The sequence below is a fragment of the Xyrauchen texanus genome, chromosome 34 (genome assembly GCF_025860055.1).
Source record: "Xyrauchen texanus isolate HMW12.3.18 chromosome 34, RBS_HiC_50CHRs, whole genome shotgun sequence".
Lineage (NCBI taxonomy): Eukaryota > Metazoa > Chordata > Actinopteri > Cypriniformes > Catostomidae > Xyrauchen > Xyrauchen texanus.
Window position 1 is genome coordinate 9,237,846 of NC_068309.1, and position 10,148 is coordinate 9,247,993.

Sequence of the window (10,148 nt, forward strand, 5' to 3'; positions counted from 1 at the left end):
AAGCTGACCCTTACATGATCTGAAAGAACAGCATCTGTACAGATGTGTAAAGCTCAGTCTCAAGAGCTTATGTAAAAATGATGAATGCCAATATGAATTTTTAAAAAGGTGATTTAATTTCACTATAAGAGTCTGACTAAGAATGAATGTTAATTTATATTGATCTAAAACAGCACATTAATGTGGAATGCGATGTCTTTACATACATGCATAATGTCAGGGTGGGTTACTACTTTAACATGATGTTCATGTAGAAAGATTGTAAACAAAGCTATTAGTGAAAACTGAATGAAAACTATTCTTGGGAAGTACCTACTGTAATGTCTCAATCTAAACACAGTAATCTCACAGTAATTCTCAGCAATATTATACTAAAAGGTAGAACAGGAAGAACCAGTCCAACTTAAATTCCAAACAGTAAGACGGTTGAATAGACATCTCAGAGCAATGAGGCCATGATTTCATTTAGGTGTGCAGAATCGGTGCGAAGGCATCACAAGGTGCTTGTGGTGACTGTGACGTTATAGGTTTAGCGGTGACCAAGGTTGTCAAACGTTCAATCTTGTTTAATTTGCTAAGGGACGAATATTTCATTTGGATTACATTTATCACCATTTAGGAACTGTCCCATCCCACTGGCTTAAACTTCGAGAGACACAGGTAAGACTTAGTGGATGATACTTATTATGGGTCAGACATGGTTTAGACTAGTAAAACTTTTGTTTTGAGTTGGGGTTAGAGGTACGGTTCATTCAAGACCCCAAAGATGTTGTGAACAGTTGTCTTCATGATGATTATTAATATGTTGGGAAAAAAACATGCTCAGAGGGTCAGTGCTGGTTTAGCTATTCAGTCAATGTGATAAGGTAATTGACTGAGTCAAGTAATTGCTTCCACACCTTGTTGCAAATGCTGGACAATTGTTTTATTGGTCATTGGTCTTAAATCACATGTTTTGTTCATGTACATAATTTTCAAGCACAAAGGCCTGAAAAGGTTTGGAGCTTACGCATCACACAAACAGTCACAATTTCCATGAATACGTCTCACAGAAAGAAAGAAAAAAGAAAACATTATTTTGCTCTACTGGGGTGCTATATTTTAGCAATGCAAGGTATTGCTATTTCCTATTATTTGCTGTTGTTGAGATTTATACTCAATTTCCCATTTTATTTTTATCAATGTATTTTTACTCTATTAAGTTAAAGAATTATCTTATTTTTTTTTTAATTGTTCTCTTTACCGAAAAAAAAAAAAGTTTTTAATTACAGCTTTACATTCATACAGATACTTTTGCTAGAAAATGATGGCACTTGCTCATTTTGTTATCATTTTCAATTAAATTTAACAGATAACCATCTCAAGTCATTCTAGCACTTTTGGGGGAAAAAAAGCCATCTATGTTACTTTGGCGACATATACATTTTTCAAATTATTTCAAAACATCACAGAAATGTTTTCTGTAAAGCATAAATCTCACATTACCGTAAGATGGCCCACAGATCTCACTGGCCCTAGGCGCTTGAGCCCTGCAGACTGTCATTTAAAACGTCATGTAATGCAATAACGAGGAATAAAAATACATGAAATAAATATTTTCAGCAATATTCACCTGTAAAATAGAAGAAATATACTACTGAGGAATTAAAGAGATAAGAAATATGAGAACAGTCACTAAGCCAAATAACAATGGCAATAGAGATATAATATTGCTGTCAATCCACCTTTCATACTTGTGCACGGATAAGCATTGCTTCATGTGCATCAGTTTACAGAAAAGTTTCAGTTTACAGTTTCATTATTTTTATACATACCAAGTCATTGTACATCGAGTGCTTGAGATATTCACGTCATTAGTTTGTGTATCTGTATGTTCCTGATCTATCATGATTAAGATGCTTAAGATGGGCATGCAGTTCTTATGCAAGTGGAATGTTTGATGTGATGATAAAATCACATAAAAAATCATCGCTCTCAGTTGGGCGTGTGGTGAGTTGTGTATGGATGCCGCGGGGAATAGCGTGAAGACTCCACACGCACTATTTCTCCATGGTAACGCGCTCAACAAGCCACGTGATAAAATGCACGGATTGATGGTCTCAGATGCAGAGGCAACTGAGATTCATTCTCCGCCACCCAGACTGAGGCGACGCTACCATGTCATACCACCATACACTACGCCACCTTGAGGATTTAGAGCACATTGGGAATTGGGCATTCCAAATTAGGGAGTAAAAACTTTAATGAAGAAGATAGAATCAAAATATAATTTAACTTTTAGAAATTTGAAAAGAAATGGCCTGAAAAAGTATAATGAAATGTAAATTGAAATGTAGAATTTCTGTTGTCCTGTCTTGGAAATAGACAGATGGCATATATGCACTACCAGTCAAAAGTTTGGACACACTTGATGAAATGTATGTTTCTCATGATCCAAGAACCCTTCTGATGTAAATACTTATGCTTAAATGCTTGAAAGTAGTTCTGCTGACAATTATAAGTTGTTCCTACATATTAATTTACTGTTTTTTGCAAAAAACTAAGCGTGTTATTTTATTATTTGAAATGGATGAGTTGGCATGTAGGCAACCTGTGATTACTTTAAATAAACTAGTTTGAATTTAATATACTGTATTTTGGTCACTACATAATCCCCAAACGTCCATTTGTTTGGATGACTTTACTATTAATCTAAATTGTGAAAAATATATATGATAAAGAATGACTAGGTGTATCCAAACTTAATGACATCTGGATAAGGTTTTATATGGATATTAAAACTGCACAGAAAGTTCATTTGGAAGCTATTTCTTTATTTCATTTTGTCACTATGCAATATTTGATGAACAAAATATGAATAAGCCAACACTGTATTTCCAGGCCAGCATGATGGAGCAGGACAGACCGCAGGAGAGGAGCTCAGATCAGGTAGAGGAGATGACAGAGGGGACCTTCCTCAAAGATCTCTACCTCTTTATGAAACAGAGAGACATTCCCATAGAGAGAATACCTCATCTAGGCTTCAAACAGAGTGAGTGAGACAGAGAGTAGAAAATGATTTCTAAGAAAAACTCTATTCAAAATTTTAACCTTTACTCTTATTTCCTTTTCAGTTGATTTGTTCCTGATGTACAAGACAGTTAAAGAAATGGGAGGCTATCAACAGGTAAAATGACATTTACTTAGACAATCAAAAGGACATTTATTTCTCTTGGACAATGCTCCCCTTTTCCATCATATTTCATAAGGGAAAAGATTAATTTCATTAAACCGAAAATTACATAATTTTAAGCTTGAAGGTGAAGTGTGTTCTTTGTGTGAAGTTCTTTGCCTCTAGCATCACCCAACAAAATTGTTCAAAGATGAACAAGTTTTACAAACATTTTTGCCATCTACCATTGGTTGGACAAACAAATAGTCCCGCTCCATGCTATGTGTATATATATATGTATATGCTCAAATAAAAGTGCAGTGTTGTACTTTTGAAATCAACATAACATTGACTTGCTTTTAGCTGTTTCTGCACATTAAGCAGTGATAGGAGAAAGTATCTTAAAATATCGAAAATAATTTAAGAGTTTCCATGAAGCAAAAATTGTTTATTTTAAGGCCATACTTCCTGTAACTGCATATATTTTTTGTTTTTGCAACAAAAAAAACTGATAGCATACTTTGATTGACATTGGAATAATTATTATTGCAACAGACCATGAGCTTGATATAATTGGCAAGTTAATTGTTAACTTTCTTGAGGTAGAGAAAATAATTCAACTTCCATGAATGTTATTTCCAGGTTACTGCGCAGCAGTTGTGGAAGAAGGTTTACAACATTCTTGGCGGAAATCCGCGCAGCACCAGTGCAGCCACCTGCACTCGCAGGCACTATGAAAAGTAAGTTTGTGTAACTGCAAATAGTGAACGATGGAAAAAAAAACAGACAGTTGCATTCAATTGTTTGGGTATTGGTTAAAGGAATATCTCTTGTCAAACTGTCATCATTTATTCACTGTCATGTCAGTCATAATCCGTAAGATGTTATTTTTTCAGTGTAACACAAAAAGAGACATTTTTGAAGAATCTATACAAAGCTCCTGCCATACCATGAAAGATCATTGTGACCATTGCTGTCAAGCTCCAATATATATGCAGTATCTCACAAAAGTGAATACACCCCTCACATTTATGTAATTATGTTAATATTTGATTATAAATTTTCATGTGACAACACTGAAGAAATGACACTTTGCTACAATGTAAAGTAGTGAGTGTACAGCTCGTATAAAAGTGTACATTTGCTGTCCCCTCAAAATAACTCAACACACAGCTATTAATGTCTAAACCTCTGGCAACAAAAGTGAGTACACCCCTAAGTGAAAATGTCCAAATTGGGCCCAATTAGCCATTTTCCCTCCCCAGGTGTCATGTGACTTGTTAGTGGTACAAGGTCTCAGGTGTGAACAGGGGAGCAGGTGTGTTAAATTTGGTGTTATCGCTCTCACACTTCCTCGTACTGGTCACTGGAAGTTCAACATGGCACCTCATGGCAAAGAACTCTCTGAGGATCTGAAAAAAAGAAATGTTGCTCTACATAAAGATGCCCTAGGCTATGAGAAGATTGCCAAGACCCTGACACTGAGCTGCAGCACGGTGGCCAAGACCATATAGCGGTTTAACAGGACAGGCTCCACTCAGAACAGGCCTCGCCATGGTCAACCAAAGAAGTTGGCCGTGCTCAGCGTCATATCCAGAGGTTGTCTTTGGGAAATAGACGTATGAGTGCTGCCAGCATTGCTGCAAAGGTTGAAGGGGTTTGGGGTCAGCCTGTCAGTGCTCAGACCATATGCCGCACACTGCATCAAATTGGTCTGCATGGCTGTCATCCCAAAAGGAAGCCTCTTCTAAGGATGATGCACAAGAAAGCCCGCAAACAGTTTGCTGAAGACAAGCAGACAATGGACATGGATTACTGGAACCATGTCCTGTGGTCTGATGAGACCAAGATAAACTTATTTGGTTCAGATGGTGTCAAGCGTCTGTGGTGGAAACCAGGTGAGGAGTACAAAGACAAGTGTGTCTTGCCTACAGTCAAGCATGGTGGTGGGAGTGTCATGGTCTGGGGCTGCATGAGTGCTGCCGGCACTGGGGTCTATATCATCCACCAGCTCTGTGATGTCGTCATGGAGGAGTGGAAGAGGACTCTAGTGGCAACCTTTGAAGCTCTAGTGAACTCCATGCCCAAGAGGGTTAAAGCAGTGCTGGAAAATAATGGTGGCCACACAAAATATTGACACTTTGGGCCCAATTTGGACATTTTCACTTAGGGGAGTACTCACTTTTGTTGCCAGCAGTTTAGACATTAATGGCTGTGTGTTGAGTTATTTTGAGGGGACAGCAAATGTACACTGTTATACAAGCTGTATACTCACTACTTTTCATTGCAGCAAAGTGTCATTTCTTCAGTGTTGTCACATGAAAAGTTATAATCAAATATTTACAAAAATGTGAGGGGTGTACTCACTTTTGTGAGATACTAAAGCAAGGGTTTTGATTATCAATACATGAAATATTTTTCAGTGTGTTGTACAAAACATATGACTTGTATCATGTATTGTATGCATTATTTTATGGTGAATTTTCCTTTTATGGAGCTTTTTTGTGCTTTTTTTTTTTTTTTAAATATCTACTATTGTGTTCCATGGGAAAAATCACTTAAAATAAGAAGAATAGGAATATGTGTGTTGGAATGACATGAGGGTGAGGAAATAAATGTATAATAGGTGGTGTGAAATAATGCAATTGTTTAAATGCATTTTAGTCACAGACCTTTCTTTGTCCAATCAGACTTCTCCTTACTTATGAGTGTCACCAAAATGGATATGGGGACGATATTGTCTTCAGGACCCCTCGAATGCAAAAACGCTTTCACTCCAACAGTTACAATGATTTTGAGCACGAATACCCCAGGAGTGGGAAACTGGTGGATTTGTGTCACATCCCAGCATTCCAGGTATGTGAACTTCATTCACTTCAAATTAAAATATATTGAAAGAAATGTCCTTAACACTTTACAATGAGGTTGTATTGTTAACCCTAGATAGGTAATGTTTGTCAACAAGATAAAATTTGATGTTGGCTTGACAAAGCCTTATCTAAAAATGTCAAATAGTGTGATGGTTAAACAGACATTACAGTAAGACAAACCACCAGCTATAAAGCTAGATATTTAGAAAAACGGACGGATGAAAAGACGGACCAACAGACTGACAGACAGAGAGATAATTAGACTTGGTTAATGTTAATTTATAAATATACTAGTGTTGATTGTTAGTTCATGTTAGTTCATCATGCATTTAAAATGTTAAAGTATACAACTTTTAATGTAAAAAATGTATTAGTACATTTAATAATTATTAACCAAGTTTAATAATTGCTCTAAACTTATTGTTCATTGTTATTTCATGTTAACTATTGCGTTCATGTTAACGTATACAACCATATTGTAAAGTGTTGCCATTTTTTTTCACAAGGACCAGATTGAAATTGAAACAAGAAGATTAATTTACTTCATGCAAACACTAACATTTAATAAGAGTACTTAATTTTTTTAAATACTCCTTTTGTCTATCCTCTTAAGACTTCTCCAAACATGTTTACGGACCATCAAAGACAGATTTTTACCATGCCATTAAACGTTACTCCATACTTCACACACGGCAGTACATCTCTACCCAATTACATCCCGCTTCGTAAGTCCACACTGCCCCACCAGGGCCTCAACCCACAAGATCTTCCCAGAACACCTGCCCCGTATTTGGCTGCACCCACTGAACAGATTCAGAGCTCTAAAGAACCACTAGACAGGCTTCGTTCTCTGGCCAAAGAGTACAAGTCATCAGCAGGTTGGGAGGAGCCTCTTAACCTCAGCCAGAAAGAAAACCGGCTTGAGACCTTGAGCGACATTCCATCATCTTTTGGTCCACCTTCTTCTAAAAAGCCCAAGTTCCTCAATGAAGCCTCACCTCTTTACCCCCCAAGGGGTTTAACCACTGAAGAAGGGGCAGAAGAAGTTAAAACAGTGGAAGGAACTTCTACGAGAGAAGGTCCAGGGACTGTCCAAGCAGCACCAAGCCCGGTGTTGGCTGATGTCATTGATCTTACTTACACTTCAAGTTCCAATCCAGTCCCACGTAGGGCAAGTCCTCCTTCGGTTCATCTCTTCAACCGTAGACTGAACCTCCCGGAAGCATTCACTATGAAACAACGAGAGCAAGACCTACATGCAGACTGGCTAAAGCAAGAGCCTTCTAGTACATCCACACCCAACTTAGGGCTCTTAAACCAAAGTAATCCCCATGGACACCCATCCCTAGATCCAAATGGGAATATGGAGATTCAGATCCCTCTAAAGTATTTACAGGAATTGATTAGGAGAGGACTTATCTCCAGTCCAGCACTGACTGGACATTGGTCAGTATCTCAAGACTCAACCAAAGCTGAAGCCCCACCTGAGCCCAAGTTTCATGTGAGAACATGTTCAGAAACCTCTGAAAGTTCTACTAAGGGTGAGGGAATGGCCAATTGGAACCTGAAGAGCCCAGTGAGAAACCTTTTTGATGCAAGCCAGCAAGATGGAGGTTTGAAGAAATACCGATCATTTAGAAGCAATGGTCTCACAGAAGAATCAAAGGCACAGAGCATGACCAATTCTTTTCAAATAAACGGCACGGTTAAGCGCCCCTTTGACAGAGATATGACCCCAAATCCCACTCACCTTAAACAGGTACAATTTCCCATGACAAGGAAACAAGTATGCTTGAGCCTCAAATCTCCCACCTACAGTGAAGATATTCCGCACTCTTTGACCATGAAATCTGGAATAAAGTCAGAGAAAGTGATGGCAACATCTTCCAATGCGGCAAAGCAAATGTCTTCCTCCCCACCTTTGCTACAGGTGACATCCGACCACCTTAAGTTACTTCTGGCAAGCCGTCCCTATAGACTGGAAAAAGGGCAGACATTTTGATATTCAGTACATTTGTACATTATGAGACTGTTCTACCCCCTACTCAATGTCTTAATCTTGCCAAATACACCTCTTTTGGTTACATCACGAATTCGTGAAAAGATCAGAAGAGTAAGAAGAGCAATGCTGAGGCTAGACATTTTTGAAAAGTAAGCTTTTAAAGCCAACCTGGTCTAATAGAATCACGTTACTGTACTTACATTTTTGCAAAATGATTTTTACATGGCTTGTTGTAGGCCTACGTATAACAGCAGTTTCTTGGTGAAAAGAACACTAGAGGTGCTGCAACAACAATGACTTATGTTCCCTTTCACACAAATCACACAAAGACAGATTATCATTTCATAAACTCTCACTTTTCGGTATGTTCCTCACACAATGCTATCTTATGACACCTAAAAACGTTTACTATAGTGCATGACTTGTAAGGCGATGCATTTTAACAATTGCATTACAATTGCAATAAGCTTCTTTGAGCGGGATCAAATTGCACGGTATCTCAACTGAAGGAGCATTGCACTTGCGATGCAAAGGACCGGAATATGAAGAGCACGCAAGTCTACACATGAACCAAAAATGTCATAGAACCACTGATGTTGCTGCTTCAGCAATTGCGCTTTTCATCTAACATTTGCTTTATATGACTCTATTAGGTAGCTTTAGGATTAAGGTTTAAGGTAGGGCGGTAAGATTTGTTAACTCGCTTTTAGCACCACACAGTAGATATTTCATCTTGGAGCTGCCGCGATATGGGTATGGGACCATTTAATATAATTTTGCAAAAACGGCACCACAGTCATGTAATTTTCACTAGACCAGGCTGATTAAAGCACTGTCCACTCTCACTCAAGTCACAGAATTAGATGTGACAGACTATTTTTCATTGATTTGTATAATATTATATATATACTGTAGGCCTGAAAATACTTTTTTTCATCTTTCATTCTCTCTTTCTGTTTCTTTTTAAAATTGAAGTACCAACAGTGCTTTAGGTGATTTTATATGTTGTTCAGTGAATATTTACATTAATAAATGTCAAACCTTGATAATGTTTTAAGCAGTGGTGAACATCTACCTCTGTGTTCTGAGGGGCCTCTTGTCCCTTCACAGCTGAGGGCCCAATAGCTCTTTCCACATTTGTGTGTTATTTCCTATTGTTACAGCTGTTGATGACTTTTTGTTTTTATGCTTTTTGCAACTATGTTGGAAATGTTTAAATTCGCAATTGTGAATTCTTTAGCAAGACAGCCGAAAGAAGTAATTTTATGAAGAAGCACTGATCCTTTGACAGCAAAGTTTGAACCTTTTTATAATTATTTGTATTCAAATGTAAACATAAAATTTGTATATAAAGTTGATATTGTGTTCTTGAAATATTATTTTACAATTCTTCCTATTTTTTAACGATAACAACATTTGTACACAATTGCTTCAACCTCTCCTTCAAACAATAAAGTTCAAATATAAGTTTTTGTTAAAATAATGTTAAAATAGATAAATGTCAAAATTGTTTTTTTACAACTGCAATATAATGTGCAAAATGTAATCCTAAATAAATAAATAACACAAAATCATACTTTTCTGAACATCATTTTCCCAGCAAAAAAAATATATTTAGAAAGGAAAATATATATATAAAATATAAATTAATTTGAGACATCTGGTTGATTTCACAAAATGTAAAAAAATAAAATAATAATTTTTAGATTTTAGATTTTAACAGATCAAATGCAGACCACACAATGTTATATTTTGACAGATGTAATTTCCTCCCATTTCATAACAAATATAGGCTATGATATACAGTATATTACATAATATTTTCAGTTTCCTTCCTTTGTACTGTATCGAATTAATTTTGTGATCAGTGTGTTTCTCCTAAGATACGGCCTTTAGATTTATAATGACATGTTTGGCGTCATGCACACAGGCCGTTTTACTGGTGTCACAGGAAAGTAATGGAATTTCTTGTAAAGACCTTCTTCCTCTTACAGACAACACAATACAATAGACCTTATTCACAGCAGTGCCATCTATATATATGATGGGAACTTTTCATTGGGTTATACAGCTGTTTAAAGTGTTTTTGAATCATTCCATTGACATAACATAAAAAAATATCTTT

At 36.8% G+C, this 10,148-nt stretch overlaps 1 protein-coding gene across 1 annotated transcript; it reads left to right on the top strand.

Annotated features, from left to right (window-relative positions):
• The first annotated feature begins 466 nt into the window (after nucleotides 1-466).
• On the top strand, nucleotides 467-9,575 carry LOC127627966 (uncharacterized). Its single transcript, XM_052104594.1, has 6 exons — nucleotides 467-660; nucleotides 2,881-3,031; nucleotides 3,114-3,166; nucleotides 3,794-3,891; nucleotides 5,842-6,007; nucleotides 6,635-9,575. The coding sequence occupies exons 2-6, from the start codon at nucleotides 2,887-2,889 to the stop codon at nucleotides 8,021-8,023; spliced, it is 1,851 nt and encodes a 616-aa protein (XP_051960554.1). The 5' UTR covers nucleotides 467-660; nucleotides 2,881-2,886; the 3' UTR covers nucleotides 8,024-9,575.
• The last annotated feature ends 573 nt before the right edge of the window (nucleotides 9,576-10,148 follow it).

What these genes read in the sequence shown, in the direction of transcription:
- LOC127627966 (XM_052104594.1), top strand. Translation starts at nt 2,887, where the DNA reads ATGATGGAGCAGGACAGACCGCAGGAGAGGAGCTCAGATCAGGTAGAG. An exon ending in TCATCTAGGCTTCAAACAGA is followed by an intron (nt 3,032 to 3,113) that starts GTGAGTGAGACA and finishes TTTCCTTTTCAG; the next exon opens with TTGATTTGTTCCTGATGTAC. An exon ending in GTCACATCCCAGCATTCCAG is followed by an intron (nt 6,008 to 6,634) that starts GTATGTGAACTT and finishes TATCCTCTTAAG; the next exon opens with ACTTCTCCAAACATGTTTAC.